Raw genomic sequence first — 27,428 nt, 5'->3', positions numbered from 1 at the left:
CGTTCATAAACCAGAGATGTGCTGCGCCACGGGAAAGAGGGCAGAGGAAGCAAAGCAAAGGGGTGGTACTTGAGTGATGGAGAGATGATCCCAGGGTCCAGCCATCAGTGTGGCAGCTGGACAGCTGTGGCCAGCAGTGGACAATCACCATTCATTAAATCAGGCCTGTGCTATGATGGAGGCAATGGGTGGAGCATGGCACACAGTAGGTGCCTCAGAATCTCTCCATCCGTGGGTTCAATGAGGGAATCCAGTTTTAGGGGCCAAGTGTACCTGTTTGTGGTGCTGAGTGGTGGTGGAAGCAGTGATAATGAGCTCACCTACCAAGAACTCTTCAAAAGGCAGTGCTATTGGTGGGTAAGTCTACTGTGGGGGATGGCTTCCCAAATATCCCTGTGACTGATGTGTTTGCAAATCGGGGACCTCAGCACTATGCATCTATGTCTACAGTCTATTCTGCCCACAAGAATGTAGGCACCCCAGAAGCTGATATGTGGGATGTCTCGTTCCTGGAGTATTTGCAGTGCACAGAATGATACCTGGAATGCAGAAAGCTTCATAAGAAATGGCTGAAGGAAGTAATGATTTTCACCTCCCTCCCCATCAAAGGACTGATAAAATGAGTAAAGAATGGAGAGAATTATTTCAGAGATGATGACTTAGGGATCATGGATATGTTATCACCAGAATGCTGAGCCATTGACAGGAAGGGCAAAGTAGAGGTTCCTGATTAGAGAGGTCCAGTCCAGAGGCCCTTTTAGACCAGCACTCTTGGGAGCATGTGGAGGCCCAGGCAGAGGAGAAGGGATCTTGGCTAAGTTAACAGAAGCCCAGGCAGAGGAAGATGGGTCCTGGGTAAGTTAACAGAGTCACCATTTATCCCAGGGAAACAAGGGCAGGTCTGGGAGGCAGCCAACAGCACCAAAATAAATGCCTCCAAGTCCAAATTTGTTTGTTATTTATCGTGAGATTAAAAGTCATTGCATTGTATCTAACCTGAATTTATGTTTATATCTCACTTTAATATGTGCCAAGAAAAGGGTCCCCTCCGTAGGCACCTACTTTACATTATTTGCACTAAAATGCGATCAAGTGGTACAAAATGCAAACAGTACATGAGGGTGCTCACTGAAAAAGAAGTCTCCTTTATATTTCCAGCCCCAGGCAGCCAGCACCCCTGTGTCCTGCCCTTTCAGATGAGGTGATGGCCTGACTATGGCCCTCAGGCCAGATGGGGCTCAAAGGCAGTTTTTGTAAATACCAGGCAGAGGATGAGGGGTGCTGGGTAAGTTAGTTAACAGAAGCACAGCCATACCTATTTGTTTCTGTATTATCTACGGTACTTTCAGGCAGTAAGGACAGAGTGATAGCAACAGACACCAGATGGCCCATAGGCTGGAAATATTTACTCTCTGGCCTTTTAAAGAATGATTTGCCAGACGGATCAGACAGGGAAGAATTGCCTCTCCAGAAATCGTGGGGTGGGAAGGAGGAAGCCCACAGCCTTTGGCTGAACGAGGGGGCTGCACAGCTGCTTAGAGGTTCCACCTGACCACTCCCAGCTCAGCTGCTTCCAGGAGCCGGACAGGTGGCTGTTAACATAAATTTAGAGACTGGTAAAGACAGAAAGCTTGGAGTTTGGTTAGACAGGGTTCAGAGTTGGTCTAGTTGGATCATTTCGGACAAATTCCTGAATCCTCTTCCTCCTGAATCTTCTCATATGAAAAGGGGGCATAATAATCATAACTATTTCAGTTTTCTTGTGAGGATTAAACGAGACAGTTCATGGGAAGGGCTTAACAGAAGGTTTGATATACAGTAAAAGTCAATAACTATAGTTACTACTTTTTCATTATTTCAGGGCTAGAACTAGGTCAGACCAGTCAGACTCTTGTCTTCGGTGCAAAATTTAAGAGGGGAGGGCACCCCAAAAACCCAGTAATCAGGATCAATCATATCTTAACGCTATTTTGAAAAATAAAATTATTTACAAGTCCATGATGAACAGACTCTCAAAATTTAAATAAAGAACTGCTGTGCTGAGCCATATTGGATCCTAAGGCAAAGGAAAAATTAATAATACTTGTCTTCATGGAAAATTTTGATAGTTTATTTATCCTGGATTTTTTCCCATTAATTTCAATTTTAAAAAATCTCATTAATATATGGTTTACCTTGATTACTGAGGTTTTTGGTGACTCTTTAAATTTTGTCTGAGATGAGTCCCTTGCCCCACCATGGCCCCAAAACTGATTACTGTTCTTTTAAGAAATTCCTCCAGAAAATATTAGAAAAAGCCTTTTCCGAGGCCACCATGAAGCTCTGCATTACTGGAAAGAGGGAGAAAGAAGACAAGGTTCTTTAAACCAATGTATCATTAACACAATGACCTGTACGCACACTTTCTATTAACTGAGCTCAGTGTACTGACATTTTCTGTCTTGGGCAGAAGAAAGAGGAAGCCGTAAATTAATTTAGGCCGTTACTTTAATTACAGAAACCAATGGAAGTTCTATCAATTACCTAAAAGGAGAACAGCGCAGGCCTGATTTATGTATGTTTCTGCCACTTAAATCATTGTTTTATGAATTCCACACAATTACTTCCATAAAATCTGCAATCAATTTATCAATTAAAACTATGCCACCACGACTTGCCCTTGAATTTCACAAAAGTGAATGAAATGAGGAGATGATTGTGCATTTGGATAACACTCAGGTTCCTAAGTATTTGCAACATCCTATTTGTCCCCTTTTTTTCCTGCTGTCAAGGGTGAGCATTTCAGAGGGAATTGATTGTCGTCTCTCTCTTCCCTTAGGTTTTGCCCTCACATAGAAGTGAAGTTCATTTGTGGCTTCCAGGTCACCGTGTGAAAATACACTTTGTTTGCCAGGAAAAGCATATGGAACCAGACAGAAATTTCTGCTGGAAAATTCTTTTCGAGTCCTTGACACAGAAAACTGGTACTCTTTTGTCAAGGTCTTGGCTTGGACTGAACTGTGTCCCCCTCAAATTCCTAACCCCCAATGAGATGGTATTTAGAGATGGGGCCTTTGGGAGTTGCATGAGGTCCTATAAGGCATTGGTGTCCTACAAGAAGACATACCCCAGGGCTTGTTCTCTCTGCCAGGTGAGAACACAGCAGGTGACCATCTATGAGCCAGGAAGAGAGCCCTCATCAGGACCAACTATGATGGCACCCTGATCTCAGACTTCCAGCCTCCAAAACTGTAAGAAACGATATCTCTATTGAGAGCCAGCCAGTCGAGCGTGTGTTGTCATGGCAGCCCGAGAAGACTTAATACAGTGCTAAACAAAACTTGATCCTGATGGAGGTTTTGGAATCTAAAACGTCTAAAGCTGGTAACAAAAGAAAAGACAGATAGATTTGTCTATATCACTAAAAAATGTACAGTGGGATATAAACAAAATCAAGTGGCTGAAGTCAGAAATACGTTTGCAACATCTATGCTACTCACAGGTTAGTCTCCGTAATGAATCAGTCACCTCATGCAGGGAATAAAAAATTAAAAATTAAATGAGAAAAGCTCAGAAGGGAAAGGGGCAGATGTGTATCAGAAATCCACAAGAGGTAACGTCCAAGTGACGGTATCTGATGCGTGATGCTCTTTACTAGGAGGGAGTCAAATGCAAACGACAGCAAGCTGACATACTGGTTTTCACCCACCTGATCTTCAAAATTAAACAGAGCAGAACACACAGGTGCTGGCAAGAATGTTGGAATGGAACCAGCACACCCATCTTTGGGAAGCTAGATGTGGGATTTGAAGCACTGGGAAGTCAGGGTATAGTAGAGATGTTTGCCGCACCTCTATGGAGAGGACATAAGAAGGAGCAGCCTGAATGTGGATAGAGAAGGATGAATAAACTGTGGACCATCCACAGCATGGAACAACACAGAATTACCTAAAAGGCTCAGTGGGAGATAGTCACAGCGCGCTACTGAGTGAAACAAAACATGATTAATGATTAATATGTGTAATGTGTTCATCAGATGTATGTGTATAAAATCAACCTACTAACACCCCCCATTTCACGTGTGTATGTCCTTCTTTGCATTATTGCGGAGAAAACGTGGAATACTTACCAGTGATCCATACGATTTTAAAGGCGTGTCTTTGGATAAAGTGAGGATATTATTATCATGTTATTCCATATATGTGTGTTTGTGTGTATACCTGCATGCTTCCCTGATTACAGTGAGCATGTGTTACTTTCATAATTTAAAATCTATTTGTAAGATTGCAAAGAAAACAAAATAAAGCTGGTAACATTGACCTGCTTCTGGAAATCTCTATGCCATGTGGAAATCAGGATCGGTGATAGGTGGGTTTGCTACTCCAAACAGAGGTGGACATTCCCATTCATGGAACCAATGACTTACCTCTGGATATTTAGACTCATAAAAATGGAGGTAATGTTTTAATTTGGAAGAAAGGTGATAGGTTTTTTACTTCGCTACTTCTGCCTGGAGGCGTTTTTGATCTCAAGCATTCACTGCATATGCAAGCAGTGCTAACACTAACAAAGCTGGCGCCTTTTCCCCAGAAGCGAGGGGCCTCCAGATCACTGGCCCTAAAATTGGGTGGGCAGTGAGCCAACCCACCAGCCAACCCCCCACTTTCACCAAACCTCTCTGTTAGGGGGGCTGTGTTGTTTTCTATTCGAAGCAAACACAGTGTTAATGTATTCATTAAAATTATTTAAAAATGAATAAAATATTTTATTTGATTAATTTAGTTGACTAGAAGTTAATATTGTCAAGACAAAAAATATTAACATTAAATGTTTTCTGTCTGGTACAGGGTGATCTTGCCCAATTCTCTGGAGTTTTGCTCCAACTTCATTTTAGAAGTTTAATAGAAAGTAGGCCCATGTTATACCCTGGATGAGAGTGGTTTGTTAGGTAGGATATGCGAGAGGATGCCAAATGCCCTGTGACACAACTTGGATGAGGCTTTCACACCAGGATAAAGTTCTGGGATGGGGAGGAAAAGCTGGAGTCAGCTGGGGTGAGGTGGGAGAGTCTATAGGATTAGGTTTGCACTGACATAAGGCCCTGAGTGAAATCTTTCCATTAATGCTTTCACATCTTGGGCCACATTATTAAGCATGATTCACTTAAGGGGGAGAAAAACGCATTATGCAAAAATGCATCTTAAAAAACAGATCACTTCACTAGGAATTATTTTCATTACAGACTAATTCAGCAGGAGTCCTTTAAAAACCATCTCCCCTACTGCATTTAAGGGTGTTATTTACAGATGATTAGCTATTTGGCTAGGCAGAGGAGCAATTTAAGTCTAAAACATCCAAGGCCAGTTAAAGGTGCATGAAAAAAAACAACACAAACTCAGGAGTAATCACAGAAGTCAGTAAAACGTACAAAAGTGTAATGTACCCACACCTTTCTTCAGGAGCATGACTGTTAGCTAAAAAACGAGAAACACACACATTTTCAAGGTAAAAAAAGCAAGTGCATCCTACAAGATTGCTTGGAAATAAGGCAACCTCAACTCTTGGGAAGAACGTTTGGTTCTTGAAGGAGAAGAGGCCACGCCAGTCAGACCTCAAAGACACCATCTGTGGCTCTCGGCCACATGTATGTCAGACCTGGAGAGTGGAAAAGAATCTCAGAGGTGTATGTGTCCCCTGTGTGTGTGAAAATAGGGGGTGATTTTGTACTAGAACAGACACCTTAGGGTGGAAGAGAAAACCTAAGTGCTTGTATGTTACAGAGAAGCCCACTACCTGCAAACAGTCCAGCCCCTAAAGGCATGGCTGACTTGGGAAATCGAGAGAGGGAGCCTGAGCAATGTCCCAGGGGGCAGTGGGTAACTTTACACTCAGCAACCACCGCCTCAACATGGCAGTGATCTGAGGTGCACCTGGCGATCCTAGTGGACCAGAGGCCTCCAGGTTGGTTACCCTTACAAAATACTAAGACAGTTTGTCCATCTGGATGTATTGTGTAAGAGAATGATTAAGTGAAGGTTCTTATGGCAAAAAAAAAAAGAAAAAAAAACCCCAGTTTTTGTCCTGTTTTGTTATAGGGTAAAGGATTAGCTATTTATTCATTTTTTAAAAACTGATGTATGCAAGGGCATCTATTTTCTTTAATATTTTTGAAAAATTGCTATTAACCTGAGTACCCAACAATAGAGGGGTGTATAAATTAAAATATAATATCATTAAACAATAGACTATTATGAGGCCATTAACATATTTTCATAAAATGCACTTGACATGATAATAAGTGAAAATAATAGGATGAAAAATGTGTAGGTAATATGACTGATTAAGCAATTTAAAACTGGAGAGTGTTGGGCACACATTATACAGTTTTTATAATTATTATAAATTTTTACTTTTAAACTCAGGAGGAAAAGTATACACAATTATAAACAGTGAATTGATACTGCCATTTTGTGTTTTCAATAATAAAACAGACCCTTTATATCAGAGGTCAGCATATTTTTTTCTGTAAAGAGCCAGAATATCAGTATTTTAGGCTTTTTGGGCCACTGCTGTCTGTCACATATAATTTTTGTTTTATTTTTTGCAATCCTTTGAAAAATCTAAAACCCATTCTTAGCTCACGAAATTTACAGAAACAGGCCACGGGCTGGATTTGGCCCTTGGTCCAGAGCGTGTTGACCCTTGGTTTAGATTATTTTATTTCCACCGTACGCTTCACCTATTTTAACATGGAGAATTTGTGACATATTTTCATGTTTGACATTTATGACACACACTTTCCCCAAGTTGCTTTAGAACAACTATACCAATTCAAATGAGCCCTTTTGGGGGGTTAATTTGTTTTGTTCTCTTCTGTGAAGAAAAATAAAATATAAATATAGCATATACTTTTGGAGCACCACAGTGTCCAATATGGTAACCATTAGCCCCATGTGACTAATCAGAGTAACATTCATCAAAATTAAGTTAAATTAAAAATTCAGTGCCTCGGTTTCATGGACTGAACCCCACAGATAATAGAACATTTCATCCCACAGCTCTGTAAGACAGCATGTTGGAGAAAAACAACACAAACTCTGAAACTCAACCCTAGGGTGTTTTGGACCACCAACTCTCCTTCAGAAAATAATATTTATAGAGAAGGAGGAGCAGGTACAAAGATCCTGAGATTTAGAGTCAAATGGAGCCAGAAAAGCAGTCAAATATCAAATAATTCCCCAGGTTTGAAAAACAAATCAACAATATCCTAGCTGTGCGATCCTGGGTCAATCACCTCACCTCTCTGTGCCCTCCATTTCCTCAGCTGCAAAGCAAACATTATAATACCTACCTGGTGCAGATTCTGAGCATTAAGTAAGGTTGAGCATGTGAAAATGTGTAGTAGCATTCTCAGTCTAGGAAATATGCATGCACACTTATGCCGGATGGGATAACTTTCATTAATTCAGAAAGAACCACTTCTTGCCAGAAGGGTTAGATTTTGGATTCTCCAGGACACAGGAAAATACCTGGCATTTAATGAACGCCCCCCAGTGCTATTGAAGATGGTACTCTGGTGGGAAGAAATAACTGGCTGCCCGTGTGACCTGATGCCTTCGGGGACCCTCAAGTGTCTCAGGGCCATTATGGACGTGGCTCCCTGGGACTCCTTCTAATCTTTGCTCTCACAGAGAAGAGTGTGGTTTGTCTCAGCCTTTGGGACTGAGATGCTTGCTCTTGGCACTAAAGGAGGGTTCTCTTCTGCTTCTCGTCCTCTGAATTATCAAGGGCCTCTGCCTCTGCTCTCCAGCACCCCCATCTCTAGCCGGCCAGATAAACCCCCCTCCCTCTGACCCCACACTCACTTCTGAGCACCCAGCCCAAAGGGGACCCATTTGGCAGTTATGGGGGTTTCGCAGCTGCACCGACACTGCAGGCAATAGGTGATAAGGTCTTGGCCGTGGCTGGGGGACTTTTTGATGAGGCACGGGCCAGCTGGGGACCCAGGGTGCCATGGGCAAGAGCTTTCATTGTTCTAACCTGTTCTGGGAGTTGGGTGGGAGGGAGGCAGTCTCCACCCCCAAGATCCATCCCAGGCAGAGGAATCCTTGGTTGTCCGTGTCAACACTATGCTCTATCTGCCATATTTATTTTTGGCCTCCTCCCCTTTGCACTTGATGGCTATTATTCATATCTATAAATGCGCCTTTTTACCGTTTCAATGGGGGAGAATGACACTCTTCTCTCCCTGCTCCCCGTCAGTGGAATTGCCCAGCACACGTTAGCACAGCCTTGCAAAAAACAGCCACAGGCTAGTAATATTTTCCACAGCAAGAAAATTATGCTCGAGAGTAACGATCAAGCACCTTTCGCTAGGCTAGGGTGCCATTTGGACAGCCTGCGTATTTCACTTCAATTATTTTTCTGTGACATTGCAAAGCCATGATAGAAGCAGGCAACGAGTAAGAGCTTCCCCCCAACTCCCATGCCAGTGCCCTCCAGCCCAAGGCCCCATGTCCCATCCATTGGACCCGATCCTGACAGGTCTTGACAAAGAATGGCCAGGACATCTGGGAAGTGGAGATTCAGACGTAATGAGCAGAGGAATTGGATGCTAAGGCAACAGGGAAAACAGACATGCTTATGGAAACCAACCTCACCTCGCTGGGAGCCACAGGGCGTGGGGTGCAGGGGTGGGGGAGGGGGGCTTACAGGGCAGGGAGGGTGATCGGACTCAGATTCATGTCACAAAACAAAAAGGGAGCCACACAGTGGGCTTACTTGCGGAAGTATATACAAGTGAACTGGGGGCGCTGTACATGGAAGATCCTTCCTGGCTTGCCTGGCACAACAGCACGGTGCCTACGGAAGAGAGAGAGATAGATGGCGTCTGGTTTGGGAACAGGCGCGCTGCACCTGAGAGATCACTGCAACGCAAACGAGAAAGGTAGAGAAATGAAAACATTGCCACGCCCCGGAGCATGGGCTGGGAACACCCACCCAGGCCCCCCGACTCTGCCAGAGGGCATCAGTGAAACCCACCTCCCAGCCCACCAAGCGCGTGTCATTCTTTTCACATGAGGTTTGAGTCGTGGGGCCCTGGCTGCTCTGGGACCCACATTCAGATCAGTACTGGAGGCAGCATGGCATCTTCAAAGAGGCACTTTAGAAATACAGAGAGAATTGGATGACAAGCCTGACTCAGACACTACTTAGCTGTGTGATCTTGGTAAGTCACTGTACCTCTCTGTGCCTTGGGATTCCCATCTGGAAAATGGGGTGAATATACCTACCTGCAGGAAGGGTTGTGAATCCTGTGACTGGAGATGTGCCCCAATGCAGAGGCTGGTGGTTAATCATCACTCAATAAATGATAAGCACATGCACTGACACGTTTAGAGGAAACTTCTCTTACCCCCTCCCCTGGCCCTTTAGTCTTTCTGAATCAGTGCTTCAGAGGAAGACCAGCAGAAAGGCAGGGGAGAAATCAAAGCAACTTTCAGCACCCCCGCAACCCACCCTGGACCCCCCAGTCTTTGGCTTCTGTGCTGCTCATTTCTTCCCTAAAGCTCTGTGACTTCAAGCAGGAGAGGCTGCCTCACTGACAGCCCGCTGTGGCCGCACTGCACTGGCGATTCTCCTCCTCCTGATTTAAAGCAAAGGGCACTAGGCTCATCCCTGCAAAATGGAATTTTACAGCGGGCACCAACAGTGGAATTCTGAGGCATCTCCTCAATCTATGCCATGTTTTGCACCACCACCCTCTCCAAGGCTGACCAGGGTCAGGAATCTTCAGGGTAGCAATCCTGCTGTCCTGCTGCTGAAAAGCTCAAACTCTAACACTTTGAAAAGAATGGGAGAGATTTAGGGGGAGTTTTAAGCCCATTACCAGTGATGGAAATGCGTTCCTGCGGTTTCTGTTCACGTCGCTGGCTGGGCAAGGTCAGCCGCCTCCGTGTGTTTTTGTATTCCTTGTCATAACCACAACGAGGACTCAATCTCCCATGAGAAGAAGCCCGCCTTACTGTGCACCCACCTAGATCCCTGGAGACTTGCTCTAGGAAGGGGTCCTACAGTCCTTTGGTATCACAACAAAAGTGTAGTTAACACATCCCACGCGAGTAGGGGTTCGCCCAATGGAGAAGGACACGATGCCATTAAGAGACGGTGAACTTCCCTGAACTACAGAACCAGACGCAATTCCAAAGCCGGTCTCCTCGACCTCTGCTCCACCTCCCACCAGGCACTGGGCCAGTATGGATGGATCTGAGACGCCTTCCCCAGATTCTACTTTTACCCTCTGTTCCCGTGGCTCTCTAGATTTGGTACATGATTTCCAGGATAACAAAGATTCTATTAAAATTCCTAACTCATCTCTCCCTTCTTCCATCATTAGGTCAAACCTTGGCAAGGAGAAGTGGCCTCTGGACAGGACCTCTACCCGAAGGAACGACCCTGGTCCTTGTGACATTTACCCTCGTGTCCCCCGTTTGCAGTTGGAGAAGCACCCTCATCCCCCTCCCCCCACAAAAGTCTGTATATGAGAATGAAACCAACAGACCCTCTCTGGGTTGTAAATTCATTAAGAGTCTGGACAAGCCTGATTCATGATCAGCCTTTGCTGAACTGATAGTTTCTCTTCTCCCGGCTTGACTTAAAGACTGCTTATCCCAGCATGCAGGGTGAGCCTTCACATGGTCTCATTTTCTCCTCAGCAGCTATTTCCAGTTTTGCCAAGAAATGGGCAGAGTATGGAGATTAACAGCAAACCAACCCAACACCAGATCATCGGATTTAGGGTCTAAAATCAACCTATAGGAGGCAGGACACCCACCAGGGAAGATGTGCCCTGACCCCACCCGGCTTTATCCAGTACTTATTTTGACTTTGCAAAAGCCTTTCTTGGGCTTCTGTTCCTTGTCAGAAATCTTAAGTACAAAGTGATATTTCTAAGGATATACAGATGGCTACCAAACCAGAATCTTCAAGGGCAGGACCCAGGCAGGTGGGTTTGAGAAAGCTCCTCAATGGGTTTCTTGAGTGTACCCCTGGCTGCAAACAACTTTAAAAGGGAGACCTGAAGTTTCTTGGGGCCCCTGAGTTTCAAAACAAAAATAAGGTAGTTGTAGAGAAATATATCCAGAAGGACATTTCAAGTGTTGTGCAGATAAAATCCTACAGTCAATTTTTAATACCTTCAATGCAATTTAGAGAATCCCACTGGGACACAACACAGCTTCCCTCCGGGAAGCCAAGTCCTGGCAGGGCGCAATGTGATTTTCCTAATGTTCTTATGCTGTAGATCCTGACAAACTGGACTGAAAATAACTTCTCTGGATACCATCCGAGGTAGCGAAAAAATTTGTTTATGCAATGATTTTGACCTTTTTGCAAAACAAAATCCATCCCGTCACAGGACTTGGTTTTTATTTTACCTAAAAACATCCTCCAATTTAATTTGCGAAGTACTTACTGTATGTCTCTTAGTACTTGGTGACCTTTGCTTAAAAGAAAGCTTTGCATTAAACAAAAATACAGTGGCAGAGAACACTGTAACCTCCGTGTGCTTTGCGGGGGCGAGTGATGTTTGTTTAGAAAAGTAAGTCATAGAGGTCACAGGGTACAAGCAGCAGTATGAGGGGAGTTTACAAGGTCGTTGAAGTCACTTCATGACACAGCGTCGACCCAGCTTTCTAATGCATCTCCCACACTGTCTCTGCTCTCTGCCCCCAGCACCGCCTAACATAGACCATCTGCCTATGACTACCATGAATTGTTGGCCTCCACGACACCACCCTGTAGTTCTCAGACTACTGTGTCTTTGCTTATAAATCTCCCTACAAATAAGGATGGCAAGCATATTCAATTTTTACCACTATCTACCTAGTTCTTAGCCAGAACAGACCAGTCATCAATTTCAATAACCTGGAGTCCCTCAAAATTGTCCTCCACACAGATTCTGGGCAGGTACTACCATTCGATCAGAGCTGCACAGGATGGAACCTCCACGTTATTCCTGCTTCTACTGAGTGAAACCGTATGAAATTGACCTCTTTATGTCAAGTAGGATTGAACACTGAAAATTTCATTTAGTTCAATTAAAAAAATTTGTCTTCTCCCCCCCTCCTGTACCTTCTTCTCTTCCCAGACCCCAGGAGTTATTGAATGACTCTCTCTTCTATGCTCCTATCGCACTTCAAAAAATCTCCTTAACAGCCTTTTTTACACTGTATGACAACTTTTTATTTACATATTGGTCTTCTTAGCTACACAGAATCCCCCTGACAAAGTCAGACCACGCTCGTCTTTTACTCCCCAGGCCGCTAGGAAATACCTGGCCCTCAGGACGAGTAATGATTGTGGTTGAATTAATATGTTTTTAAAGACCTCTTCATTTCTGTTTTCTTTGCTACACACAGTGCTTTTTTCCAGTCCATCTTTTCTTGAGGGCATCCTCTTCTGCCCCTTGTAGGTAGCTGGGAATTTGCACGCCTAAAGTTCACATTCAGTTATGAGCTATAATCTGTGGGATTCTCGTGCCCTCCTCTTTTATGGCTCTGTTAGGATTGACTGACCCAGTTTAACAGGACACCCACACAGCCTGGCCATCCATTTCCTGGAGAGTGGATGGTCGTATCTGTAACCAGCAGGGACAGACCTCACTTCCAGAATAATCAGAGCTGCTTCTGAAGCCTGTCACGGTCACTCATCAGTGATGCGGTGACTGTCAGCACCCCAAATCCTGGCATGACAGCCACAGGCCCTCTCTCAAGCAGGATTTGGAATCCTGCAGCTGGGAGAGGGGGTGCCGGGGTCCATGCCTCAGATGGGGCAAGCCAGCCCTCCCCTCTCTCCTGGAGACCTCCCACGGCTTACAGGGTTCCTGTCACAGAACATCTAAACGTCCTGCTCTGCCACCTGCAAACTGGACTCCAACCCGCGGGAACACCAGTGCGGCCGCCCACCTCCATGCTTTTGCACAGACTGTTTGTTCTTCCAGGGAGCCCTCCCCCTCCACCCAGATAATGACCTTCTGGACTCAGCTCTGGCTGCTCCTTCCAGAAATCCATCTATTTGCTTCCACTTGGCCAGGCTCAGCTCCTGTCCTCTGCTTTTCTAGACTGTGTTGTAATGATGTACTTCATGAGTGTCCTCCCCATGGATGCTATGAACTCCAAGGGTCGGGCGTCGTATCTTACTCACCTTCCCATCCCTATGGGTGCAGGGACCTAGGCTAACAGGTAGGGGACAACTGGCGAGAAGAGCTAAGGGATTTCTGATAGGGAGCCATGTGACACTTTCGAGAAACAAAATTAGAACAGAAGAGGGGGAGGAGGAAAGAAAAGCTGCTTTGCAATGTCCACCCTTCCGTTTTTGCATCAAGGAAGCAGAGCTCCAAGCCAGCCCAGGGCAGGTGATGAGGCCCTTCCCGTAATTTCTGAATTCCAAAAACAAAATGTCAAAGAAACACCTAACGGCCTGGCAACTAGGATTGGCTGATTCACGTCGTTAGCTCCAAGATGAGCTAGGAGATTTGGAGAAGGCATTGCTGTCCCTATGGAGTGAAAAATAAATGCACAAGGAAGCAAAGACATACACCACTAGCAACACTTTACGAAACATTCAGAGTGAATGGGAATTCGGGAGCAGCTACTGAGGGGCTGGGTGCACCTCACCACATGCTGTCTGAGCCTCCACAAACAGCATCAGGCAAAAGTCCCTTCCAAACAGAGCCCTTTGCTGGGGTCCTGCTTTCCTAATGTCACCTGGCCCCATGCTCTCGAAAGAGGGCTGAGAGGAAACGCCCACCAGCAAATGGTGAGCGGATGCAGAAGACCACCCCGGAGTTGTCTTCTCCATCTCTAGTACTCAGCTGGGAAGGACGGGGCTCTGAGACTTCTCCACTTGTATTCAGCAGGTGTTTGTCGGCATCTACGATGTGCCAGGCACTGTGTGGGCTCCAGGACACACTCACCGAGCCCCATGTGCTTTTCAAAAGCACAACATGCTCTTTCAGACTTATATATTCAGGAACAAATACCTACTCAAGAAAAGCAACAAAGGAAAGATCCAGAAATGTCAGCCCTTAGACGACATGGTTAGTTACTTTGCTCAGAGATAAACTTTAAAAGTAATTTTGGGACACATTTTATTAGCTATGACTGTTATGACTTTGGCAAAATGTTTATTCTGTATCTGCTATATATTACAGTCATAGCTGAGAATGTTTAATAGTCATGGTGATCACTACTAGAATCAATACTTTGATTTTATATAAAAAAGAAACTTCTATTTAATATTTACCAAGAAATCCTTACACTGCATTTGTTCCTCCCTAATTAGAAAAGTCAGATAGTAAAAAAAACCTTCTTTAGAGACAGAATAAAAGGGCCCAGAACAGGGATGTCATTTACAAAAAGCCTTATCATCAATCCAAGGCAAATTCCAGGTGGGAAACAAGCTCTGTATGTTCCTAGCACATTACTCACTCGATCAGTGACTCCTTTCTGCTTCCCTGTTTGCAGAGTGATTTTAAAATTTTTTAGAAATTATAATAGAAGTAGGAAAATGTTGGTCGTAGTTCGTAGTTGAAAAAACAAACTCTGAGAAATGGAAACTTCCCTGAAACAGAAACGCTAAGCTTGCTCTCCTATAGGAGCAGCATTTAGGAAGGGGGCGGCCATCCCCCAGGGGTCCCCATTCTCGTTGGTCCTCAAATGACCTGCTTCATAAGAATCACCAGGAGGACTTGTTAACCGCAAATTGCTGGGCCCCACGGCCTGTGTGTCTGATTCCATAGGTCTGGGATAGAGCCCAAGAACTTGCATTTTTTAAGAAATTCTTGCATGGTTAGGGGACCACACTCTGAGGAATGCTGAAGAAGAGCCGGTCCCCCAGGCCTCAACATCACGTGTTCTCCCTTCCTTAAATGGGAGGTTTCAAAGCCTCCCAGATGACACAAGGGGATATTATTAAATGGTGCGCCTTCTGGGGCCCCACCCCTAAAGAGTGCGACTCAGCCGGTCGGAAGTCCACACGTGTCTGCCGCACTGCGGATGCATTTTGAGTAATCCAGGCGGAAGATGGTCTGTACATATTTAGGAGGAAAGTATAAATGACTGGATATACCTGGTCTGAATACCTCTGTGGGCAAGGAGGCAAAATTTATATATTTTTTCTCCTTATTACCTTGTATGCTGACAAATATTGCCTTTGCTTTGCAGCAAAAAGCGTCTGGTCTGAGCTTTTCTGTCCAATTCTCCAGAGGCTCATGAAAAATCACTGTCTGTATAATCTTACAGAGGTCACTGCAGGCTTGCCATCCAGAAGAAGGCATGCCCATTTCTGCCCTACTGTGCCAGGCTGAATTGTTCCCTGCCCCCGAGCAAATTCACATTTTAAAGTCCTAACTCCCAGGACCTCAGGATGTGACTGTATTTGGAGATGGTCTTTTTAAAGAGGTAATTAAGTGAAAATCAGGCCATTAGGGTAGATACTAATTTCATATGACTGATGTCCTTACAAGAAGAGTAAATTAGGACACAGACACACACAGCGTGAGGGCCATGTGAAGACACGGGGAGAAGACGGCCGTCTGCAAGTCAAAGAGAGAGGCCTTGGAGGAAACCAGCTGTGCTGACACCTCGACCTCGGACTTCCAGCCTCCAGAACTGTGAGACAATAATTTCTCTTGTTTAAGCCACTGAGTCTGTGATACTTTGTCACGGTGGCCACAGTGAGCAAATACACCCACCTTCCTCATAAAGAACCCTGCTCTGAGGGTCTACCACCTGAGGGTCTCCTATAAAGTGTCATACACGCGTCAAACTTCTGTTAGCTGTAGAGGCCTAGGAGGTTGCCATGAGGTCCCCGCCAATGGAGTGCACTGTTTCCAATTGATGAATTTATCCAAAGTCCCGACGGGCTTTGGACGTTTCTGCAGTTCCACATTTTTGAATGTAGACTAGCACAGAGCTAATCTATGTAAGAATATTTTCACAGCTAATACGTAATGCTGCCCTACATGCCTGAAAGACAGTTTCTCTGAAGGGTTATGTAGAGTTTTAAATACAGAGGTATTTCCATTTAGGCACAGATGGTACAGGAAAATGTGGTATGTATATTTAATTCTTATAAATCAAATCATGTTTTAATTGCACCAGGGGATTACCATATTTAAGGGAGCCCTGAAGTGCATCTGTGTACGCTGTAAATAGTCTCTCATTCCAATTTTTTGTAAGTTTTGATTTTCATAATATTTAAAAAGAAATACATTCCTTGTTTATTTTCTTTTCACTTCTTATTTTGACATAATTTCAGACTGCAAAAGTGTTGTAAGAATACTACAAAGACTTTCTGTACAGCTTTCTCCCTGATGGTTTGTTGTTTACAAAACACTTATTCTCTTATTCTCCTGCTTCCAAAATGTCAGCTAATAGTGGCTTTTACAGAAAAAGTCAATTTTGCTTCAATATGATAATAAACATATCAACAGTAACAATTCCAAAAAGCATTTACTGAATACCTGGTAAGTGCCCAACAAATCCACTCACTGCTTTATCTGGATTGTTCCTCTTCTTTATCCTATAACACAAGTACTATTATGATACCCATTTAACAGATGAGGATAACTGAGACACAGGGCTTAGAGTTTTGCCGAAGGTCACACAGATAGTAACCTTACAGTGCTGAATGCAAATCAAATCAACCAGATTCCTGGACCCACAGATTTAAAGCTCATCTTCTAAATAAGGTTTAAGCAAACTACAGTCTTTTGGCCAAATGTGCCCTATTCACGTCTTTGGTATGGCCTATGAGCTAAGGACGTTTTACATTTTTATACGGTTGAAAAAATGTCAAAATAAGAATAGTATCTTGGTGACAAGTTAAAAATCACATTAAGTTCAAATGTCAGCATCTAAAAACACAGTGTTACTGGAATACAGCCACATTTATTCATTTACCTATTCATTATGCCATTTTGTATTCATTCACGTCACTATGTATCCATTTATGTCATGAAGTATTCACTTACGTCATCAACCTCAATTCACAGCCAGTATTAATGTGACTATTAAGACGCCGCTGATTTCATTCAGGTAGTGGACTAAGTATGCTTGTACACAAATTATAGTTTTTTTTTCGTATCAAACCCACATGGAAACTGAGGCTCACAGAGACAAAAATTCAAATGTGAGCCAGCTTCATGTGACTCTAAAGCTCTCACTCACTCGAAGCTACACCTGCTTATCAATGGCGATGCTTGGTCCTGAGTCGCTTAAACATCCTCTCCAGCCTTGGAATTATAAAGAGCCACCAACTCCATTTCAGACGAGCCACCTCTAAGAACTCTGCAGTCACCTTCTGGCTGAACACACCTGACTCTCCCAGGCTGGCGATGGAAGCTACAGAACCTCGTGATGATGTTTGAGAACCTGCACACGGGCTTTAAACCCAACCAAGGAAGCCTCTGAGCGGAAGTATCTTCCACAGATAAGAAAATCCCACATGCAAGATTGAAATGAGACGAGCAGGAAGGAAACACAGGGAAGAGAAGTAGTGAGTGTAGCTGAAAAGGGGTGGGCTTTGGAGACTTTTACCCTTCATTTTATTTTCCGGCCTCACTGACTATTTATATCTTTGACCTTGGACAAGTCATTTAACATCCCAGGCTCAGTTTCACATCTGTAAAATAGGGACAAAAACATCTACTTCATCGAGAATTCTAAGGCTTAGAACTCTTACATAAAAAGGTTTGACACAGGGAAGGTAGTACAACACAGAGAAGACAAGTAGTGATTCTACAACATCTTACTAGGCTGATGGACAGGGACTGTAATGGGGTATGTGGGGGGGACTTGATAATAGGGGGAGTCTAGTAACCATAATGTTGCTCATGTCATTGTACATTAATAATACCAAAAAAAAAAAAGGCTTGACAAACAGGTAATAAGGGACCTCAGTGATAATAATAATGGACAGAGTAAGAGGAATTACTATTTTGAATCTCAAAATATGGCACTTTGGGGACTTAATTTGTTCCCTTATTCCTTTAAGGAAGGAATAGCAAAGTGATAGCTATTGAACTTTTGTCCACTGACAAAATGCTAAGCAAAACAGGATTGATGGAAACTGTTTTAAGATTGGGAATTAACAGCTAACATTTCAATGTGGGAGGTTTAATGTCACAAGACTATTATCTGGCTTCTCTTGAGGAATCAGGAGACGAGGCCTCAATGATTTGCTCCTGCCTGGCAGGGCCACCCGGGTGATGGGGAGAGGTGTGCCTCCTCGTAAGTGGGACATGTCCCCTATAATTTGCACATTTCAGCTCCTGAAGACCTTTCCGTCGGCAATCTCTGCTCAAAAGGAAAGAAATTAGGAATTGTGCTTTAGCGGAAATGTGTAGAGTTTACAAGTCTCTGAAAGAACCCAGGGAACTTCCTCATTTTCTCTGTCATCTTTCAAAGGACAAGAGCCTCTGAGATGCTGGAAGAATCCAAAATCCCTTCTAGAGAGCCTTCCCTGGAGTCTCCGTCCTATATGTCACTTACCATAACAGAACAGCAGTTAAGGAGAGATTGGATACATTTGTGGGACTGGGGGAGAGATTCCCTTTGAGTTTCCTTCCTATTTTACATTAGGTTTAAAATCCTGACCCCACTCTTTTGGTGAGAGCAGAAAATATACTGCAACTTTGAATGTCTCTGAGAGTAACTAGATACATGCGTTTAAATATGCCTCCCACACCACATGGGTGGGCTGAAAGCTAATAGACTCTTTCACCTGCTGAGAATTGTTTTCAAAAACAACAGAGAACTAATAGGGAGTTTCAGTTTTTACAATATTAATATGGACATCAGACACACACCCGATACATACAAATAGATTCTTATTTTTCTCCAGAGAAAATATCAGTGATACTGGGGTATTCATGTCTTTAAAATGATACTGGGGTTAATACAATGATAAGCGTACATCGATTAACCTTTGTGTCAGATTTAAATGTATGACCCATTAACTAATTTAATCTCCTAAAAAAAAACAAAAACAAAAACCAGCCGTTGGCATTATTCTTTTAATAACCCCTGTTTAGTTTCCATAATGGTAAACTGTTTAATGAAAAACTCATTAGAATGTAGCACACGGCATAATTAATTCTGGCTGATTCTTTTCCCGTAAATAGCTAATGCAGATGCTAGATTCCATTTTCCACTGGCTTTATTAATTTTTCATAAACCAATATTTCGACTGTAATGGGTTGTAACCGGTCCACAGAAGTCCGCAGAAATGCATTAACTGTCATCGATGTAGTTAATCTAAGTAGGATGTTGCCGTTTGGATGTTGGTCGTGAAGGGCAGCTTCATTTTATACTCGGAGAATGAGTATCTGCATATAATTAACACACGGGGTATTAAACAATATTTGGCCAATTTGTCTTAATTTACACAACTTAACTGGTTGGGCTAATAATAGAGAACTATACATTTTGGAAAGAATGCTCAAAGTAGGGAGCCAAAAATCTTCAACAGAAAATGGTTTAGGATAGAACGGCAGTGCATGTCAAGACATAAAGCAAACGCAGTCACCACCTTTTTTGAAATCTCTGGTCATTTGCTCTCCTAGGAAAAGATTTGGACTCCAGCAGGAAATAAGTGTTGAGCACCGGTTAAGGGATCCTGAGGTCCGACAGGAACCCAATCTCTGGGGTTGGCAAGCAGAAGCTGATGCGATTTTCCTTGTCTCAGCCCTTCAGGGCTTAATCCGTGTATTAGAAATAATCCTCATCCTCAAATAGCATGTATCCCAAGTGTAGATATGGGTGCTGACTCATCCTCGGTGTTCTTGCTTGTTCGTTTTTCCCTTGCTTTTCTTTTCTTTTGTTTTTTTCTATCAGAGCTTTCAATGGTTGCCTGCCACTCAAAGGATAAAGTTCATAATCTAGATTCCTCTCCGTATGGCACTATCAGGTCTCCTGCAATTTTCCTCAAGAAGGTGCCCTCTGATCAAAATAGATAGATTTCCTTAGCCTTCAGGGGATACCTGATTTTGCCTCGGAAATTACCATCTCAGGGAGAAGATCAAGCACCTGTATTTGCTTTTGTTTGTGTTTGTTTGTGGAACATTCTTCCATGGATGCTGAAGATAGAGGTCGAGAAACTTCTTTGGGCTCTACCAAATTCCTTACAGCCCCCTACAAATGATTTTGCTCCTCTTTGTCTCCAGAAGAACTCTTATTTGTCCTTCAAGACCCAGCTTACACCACCCCTCTGACTCCAAAGGCAGACAGGGTCGCTGGTTGGCAGGCGTCCTCACCCACTGCACACTGGGGTTTTCTGTCTGTGTCCTTTACTGCTCTGCGTGATCCCAGAGGGGAGAATGCTACCCCTGTGCCTGTCACAGCGCCTGGCACTTCCCAGGCCCCCTGTGCTGTAACTCTGAACTAAAGGATGACTTAACGGAAGCCAGTGGTCTGTGTTCATTTACACACCGCTGTCCCTTTGGCCATTCCTTAAGGAACAGCACGTACCTGAATGACAGCCAGCTAACCTGACAAGTTCACAGAGTACTGTGTAATCACTATGGGGGTGAGATGCTTCCACAACCTCCCGGGGCATCGGCGGGTGGCTTTGTGTTTATTAAATCTGGACCCTCTAAGCCTGGGTCAGCAAAGTAGGGCCATGGCTGTCCCATCTTTACATAGTCGAGTGGAGGAGGAGGGGACAATGACTATTTCGTGACACATGAAAATGACATGAAACTTAAATGTCTGTGTCCTTAAATAAGTTTTAATGGAACACAGCTGAGCTCCATTCATTTATGTATTGTCTGTGGCTTCGTGTGGAATTGTGACAGAAACCATATGGCTCACAAAGCTGGAAAGATTTACTAAGTGGCCCTTTACTGAAGAATTTTGCAGACCCCTGTTCTAAGTGAGACTCTTTCCTCTTTCATAACCATTCTCAGCTAGATCTTTTCTCCTCGAATCAACAGAGGCAGTGGGATGCCCTGTCTTACATACCCGTCCTCCTCACTACTGCCATTATTATCACCATTGCTATACATTCTGAACTTGCCATCTTTGGTTCTTCTTTACTGCTGCACAGCTGAGGGTTTCTTCTTTACTGCACAGCAGACATGGGCTGCTCAAACCCTGCACATTCCCCTGAAAAGGCTTGTCTTTAGGGCTGGCCCTTGGTCAGCTCCTGGGAGATGAGCTCTTAAGCCCCTGCAATATTCTATCTGATAAGACTGCTTATGGATGCCTGAGGCCTTGAACCGCACAGTACCAGTTTGATAAGATAATTTATGGTAGCAATATCGTTCACAGTGAATGTTTATTTTTCTTCTTGGGGCTATGTTTTGAATGCTTGGAGTCAGTTATAGGTTTGCTCTTGTCTGTGTGACCAAATATTAGTAAATATCCTGGACACCAAAGCTCAGGGAAGCTCCTCTGACAGACAACAGTTTACATGTGTTGTCCCACAGCATAGCTGCGAAAATTCAGCACAGCTGTTGACTGCACTGGGGGGACGCCCCTGAACCCTTCTGCCTGTATACTTCTGGATTACATCCCATAGGCTCTTTCTCTTTGCTGAATCTTCAATCTGTGTCCTTGTGCTGTAATAAGTTTAAACTGTGAGTGTAACAGTCTTTTTAGCCACACACAGAGCCCGCGGGTGGTCTTGGGGACCCGGGCGCAGATTTGCAGCATAAAATCTAACTTGATGCTTTTTTTCTTCTGGAGTCAAAAATTGCAAAGTGATGCCCAGAAGATGTAACATTTGGGCAAATGTTTCTCTTTAAATTATTTGATTGCCATTGATAACCACAGTCGCCCTTAGCTCTTTAGCATTAGCAATCGGTCGGGCATGAGAATTAGTATGATGTTCGGCATATGTGCCATTTTTACTAATGTGCTTCTAACAGGACAGGGATTTTGAAGCCCAGCACTACTGGCGTTTTGGCCAGATCATTTTCTGTAGTGGGTGGGAGGGCTGTGCTGTCCATAGTAGGATGTTTCGTAGCACCCTCGACTGCTACCCACTAGATGCCAGTAGTGAACACCCCTCCCCCTTGATGTGATAATGAAAAATGTCTTCAGAAATCACCCAATTCCCCTGGGGGACAAAAAAATCATTCCCAGTTAAGAACGATTAATCCAAGATATTGGGTTCACTAAAGTGTGGGTGGGAAGTAACTGTAGCAAAAATGAATGGGCTTTGGAATCAACAAAGAGAATGGGTTTGAACCTAGCTCTTTAACTTCTGAAGTCAGTAACCACGGGCAACTTAACTTCACTGGATTTCTAATTTATCTGCGAAACAAAGAAAATGACACTTATCCTGCAAGGTTGCAATCGCTCTAGCCAGTCTAGAAGTTTCTGTATGGGATTTATCCAGGGCCAGAAATTCCAAGCTCATCTTCCTCCTACAGCCCAGAGGTGGGTTTCTCCTATAAGCACCATCCTGCTGCGTCCTGCCACTCCATAGACTTTCCACACAACAGAATGGGAATTAATTTACTTAGGAAATGCTATATTCAGCACATAAGCAAGTTCTGATTCTATCTGAACATCAAAAACCCCTACAGACTCCATCAAAAAGCTGCATTGCCTCTGTGGGACAGGGAAGGATGCAGATAAAAATTAAGGCCAAATGTGGGTAAGGATGGAATGAAATCTGAAAGATAGATCAGGGGAGGACAACAGAGAAGGAAACTGAATCGCAACCCAAAGCAGGGAGCAAAGGTAAACAGATGTACGAGATAAACTCTTTGAAGTGGAATATTTCCAGGCTGAAAATCCTTTGTTCGGGGACTTAAATCTGGACTCTTCTGTTCCAGCTCACTGAAGTGCACTGCATCTGAATGTGGCAGATGAGGAAATTAGAGCGAACATCACAGGGACAAAGGTCAGTGTTCATAAGAAGTGGCTCCCTGACACCACACCGCCAAGTCTAATTGAGGCTGGTGTTCTGGGTGGATATGGGAAATGTCAGAGCTACAAGGTCACCCGAATATTTGCCGCTTAAGGGGCTCACAGTGGGAGCAGGGACCTCTCCGGCCCGCACTGCATTCTTTCAGGATGCCAAGGAAGCCACCCAAATGGGGCATGCTTTATACCCAGCATTTTGGCGGATTCCCCCCAAACCCACTCTGAAGTCTAGCACTGTGACCACTAAAAGAAAAGCACCTGTGTCAGGGACCCCAGTTAGTGCAGGTTCTGGACAATCTTTCTTTCCGCAGATGCTACTGTATCCAAACTGCAGGAAGGGAATTGTAAAGAAGTCCAAAACAAAAGTGTGACTAAAGGTCATTTTCTTAACTGTAATGGACCCAGTGAACTGAAGTCGGGGAGTGAGGCTGGCGGGGAGACTTATGTCTGCCTTCTTCTGACCTGATTCTTAGATGAACCTTGGTTCACAGAGGCCCAAAGCCCATAGAAAACCAATAACTTTTGTACGGGTAATCCAAGGTCAAGTACAGCTGCCCTTTGAGACAAGCAATCACAGAGGGCTATATCCCTCCTTTTCATTTTCAAACTCAATATTGAGATTTCCAACCCACTTTTCCCATCACCAAGCCTGGAATCCGGTCATGTGGTCTATGGCCCGGGTTTCACAGACGTGGGTATAATCAATGGAAGCAACTTCAGGGACAGCACCGACCTTTATATTTTTATTTTAACTTTACCATCTATAAAGTTCTTTTATACTCATTATCTCCCCTGAGTCTCCTTATAACCCCGGGATAACCTGGTTTCAAGACCTGACCACCTTTCAAACATCACATTGTAGCCAGGCGAGCAGTCCTTCAATATGTGTCTTTTATTCTTTCCCCTCTGGAAACCAGAAACTTTTATTTCCAGGAGTAGTAGCCCATTCAGGGTCGCCCGCTGCGCCCCCACAAAAACACCCGCTAATCCTAGTAGTGTCACCAGACTACTGATTCTTCACCATTTTCAAGGTTTGCAAAGTTGATTTACTCTGCATCTCTCTACTCCTGACTTTAATTGTGTGTTCCTTGTCAACAGGACCTAACTGTATCTCAGATCTGCATTGTATTGGTAGATTTTTTTCCCTTTCCCTATTGATGGAAACTCGTGGAGTAATTTAACTGAATTCCAATTTTCCCTTTGCAGGCGGGGTGTTCTCCATCCACGGAAGTGAGTTATGTGTGTTCAAGTGGCGCATCTTATGAATCTTGTTAAGCTTTGCAGCCTTATAGCCCCGCTGATGGAATATTTAATCATAGAAATGAGTTGGCAGATGTGATATACAGTGTGGGAGAGCTTTGCTCCGATCTTACTGGCAATCGAGAAACAGATGAATTTGCCATTTGTCAGTACCATGCTCGACAACTGTGTATAACCTCCTGTTATTTATTTTTATTTTGTTTTGCATCTTTATGAAGATTAAAGGAAGTTTCAATCAACAGTTTTGTTGGCTAGGTATCATGATTATGCCTAAAAGAGAGCACTTAAAAATTATTTTTTATGAGATGGCAAAGGAGAAGTCTCACAAGGATGGAGAAATTTGTAAGACTCTCCTTTAAGACTTCCACATTGAGATTCTTAGAAACATTATTTCTTATTATATTAAGTGAGTTGAGTCATGCTACTGGGAACAGCTCTTTGTGGATATTGTACTTCTTTCTGGTGCCTTTAATTTTTTTTTAAAAGCTGTAAAATGGAATGGCCATAGTTGGTGGCTAAAATCTTTGAGATACACCTGGCCTGTTTTTTGGGTTTTTTTTTTTTGCATATTATTGACTTATCTATCATTTGTCTCGTGAGTAAACCTCAAGGATTCTGAAGATGATTAGGTGTAGGAAAAATAATTACCATTGTTTAGCTTTAGAGGGAAACACCCATTTGTCTTTGGAGAGGATTTAGTATGTTCGTGGGATAGGCTGATCTGTGTACACCTGCTTCTGAAGACTGGTATTGGATAAACATTGACAGGGTTCTTGCAGGTATGACTTGATGAGCATTCTGTAAAAACACCTGAAATAGAAAACCTTTCATAACAGCTTTCTAACTACTTCCCCTGGAATGTGTGTGTGAGGGAGAGTGCATGTCATAATTTATCAAAGCAAATTAATACTGTTCAGCTAGTAATTAAAGATCCTCATTAAGAGGTGCAACTGCTCTCCCCACCCCCACCCTGCGTTAGCAATAAAAATCCACTCAGGGCGTCAAGAGGTTATATACGAAAATCAATAACCTGCCATTTTATAATTAAAGAGAAAATAAATGTTAGGAAAAAGTCCACTAAATTAGGAAAATTACCTTTAGGAGAGATTGAAAATATTGATTTTAATTTACAAAATATGTGAACTTTTCATGCCCTATTCTGGGAGACAATTGGAGGCTGGGCTGTTAATTCTGCATAAGCTTCAGAAAATCAATGATTATGCTATGGGAATATTATGAAATTTGTCATTAACACAAAATTTTCTATATAGCAATGACTAGTAAGTCTGGCTTTCTATCTCAGGCAGATACAGGGCTGGCCTGCTGAATATCCACAGCAAATCAATGACAAGGTCTTCATTTCAGCTTTGAGGCACGTTCAAAATTGCGAGATAAATCCAGACTATTTTTATAGTTGAGGAAATTCTTAAAGCCCCTTAAATCCTTCATCATGGGAATTTAAGTGGGTAACATTAGTCATTATACCTGGATATGGAAAGGAATACATTCTACATCCATATTTTGCATACATGCATTCCGTAGATACAGGCACCTAAAACTTTACATTCAAGCTAGCTGAACTCTCGGTATTTGTGGGCTTTCACGTATTTCCAAGAAACTGTTCTGGAATTTTGAATCCGCAGTAACATTCCCCGACATTTCTGAATATCATGAACTCTACCTACATTCACAAATGTACTGGCAAAACGTTCTGCATGCCCCGCTTCTTTAAGATTTAAGTTTATTGGAGCGGCTTATAGACATGATGAGTTGGCTGAGCAGATTCCTTAACGCTTCCCTGACGCAACCCAAGGCATGTCTGAGCACAGTGGTGGGGGTGGCGGTGGGAATGACCCAAGATGGTTAACTTACTTCCCTGCGTCGATTTGACTGGTGTGGACAGAGAGTGGTAGCGTGATCCGCTATCAACAGGACACCATCAACAAGAATTATGCTTTTGAATATTATAAAAAATAAAGAAACAGTGTAACCTGGTCATAAAGAGCACAGGCTCTTGATTTCGAATCCCAGCTGGCTTCTTACCAGCTGTGACGTCTTCGCTCCGAGATGCAAACCCTTTGTACTTTTGGGTTCCCATTTGGGAAATTGCCGTGAGGACTTAAATGCATTAATTACGTCAAGCACTTAGAAGAATGCCTGGCCATATACAGTACTCAGTAGATATTAACCCCTATTATAATTTATTCTTTCCCTGTGTGTAGTCCAATGATCTCGCTTCTGCAGCTGGGCTCAGGGCGAATCTGAATGGCCGCTCTCATGTTCTAAAGCTATGCAGGCAATGAATTCTTGTATGCTGCTGCCCCACTCTCTCTTTGTCCTTCTGAGGGGTTTCATTTCATCTCAGCTTTGGACAAGGATGTACCCCAGCCATATCTGTGCCCCTTGAACAGACTGCTTTACCCCTGATCCTAGAAATTAACTTTCCCTACACAGACATGCTGAGAACGGAAGGATTAGTCCTCTCATGAATTAAGAAAAGAATCTCTTAGTCTAGTGGTACACTCAGAATTCAGCCGAATCAGCTCTCGGTTGCTTTTCCCCTTATGGCAGAGAGGTGGTACATTAACTTCTTTATTTTTATTTACCCAGTGTTTATATGGTACTGGCTATGCACCACACATTCTTCATTTATTAACCCATTGAATTCTAATAAACACCCATGAGTTGGTTACTCCCATTTAACAGATGAAGACACTGAGGCACAGAGAGGTTAACTAACTTGCCTGAAGTCACACAGCTGGCAAGTAGGGGACCCAGGATTTGAACCTGGGCTGTCTGAGTGCAGTGTCCACATTCCTTACTTTGCTGTGTGTCCTCTTAGGAGGTGGGCTCCACCATATAACCATGGAAAGCCTTCCAGCTAAGTCTCTCTTCCTCCAACAGATCAACACAGCTACTTCAAAGTCATAGGGTCTCTGCATTTAACCCAGGCTTGTGGTAAAATTCACACATGAACAGCTGCAAACATTGCCTACCAAAAATGCAGAACTCAGCCATCGTGTTGGACCTTCCCAGATTGACCTTTTTCTTTTTTTTCTTGTTTTAATCGAGTTGGGTATTGTGTCAGAGTAGCTAAGTTTCCTGTGTTCCCTGTCATCCAGTAGGGGTGATGCTTATTATCAGGAAACTGACAGAAATAAGGCTTCTCAAAAGAGACAGGGGGTGGGACTTCCTGTCAAGAGATCAGTCAGTGAATGACCATTTGGTCATTTATTTCTTCTTGCTAAAAAG

The 27,428-nt window shown here is 43.4% G+C and overlaps 1 protein-coding gene across 37 annotated transcripts in view; it reads right to left on the bottom strand.

Moving 5' to 3' along the window:
- RBFOX1 (RNA binding fox-1 homolog 1) overlaps nucleotides 1-27,428 on the bottom strand; it is a 1,840,194-nt gene that overhangs the window by 66,447 nt on the left and 1,746,319 nt on the right. For 27 of the 37 annotated variants that reach the window (XR_012121954.1, XR_012121955.1, XM_073214695.1 and 24 more), the window contains one exon: nucleotides 8,761-8,841. The exons of the other annotated variants lie outside the window; for them this stretch is intronic. Coding sequence is in view for 25 of the 27 variants with exons in the window: in XM_073214695.1 (XP_073070796.1) it covers nucleotides 8,761-8,841 (81 nt within the window). In the remaining 2 variants the exon portion in view is untranslated. The remainder of the gene's footprint in view (nucleotides 1-8,760; nucleotides 8,842-27,428) is intronic. 37 annotated transcript variants of the gene reach the window in all.

This window comes from Manis javanica, chromosome 10 (genome assembly GCF_040802235.1).
Source record: "Manis javanica isolate MJ-LG chromosome 10, MJ_LKY, whole genome shotgun sequence".
Lineage (NCBI taxonomy): Eukaryota > Metazoa > Chordata > Mammalia > Pholidota > Manidae > Manis > Manis javanica.
Note: the sequence above shows the minus strand (reverse complement) of the source record. Positions and strands in the feature narration are given on the sequence as shown.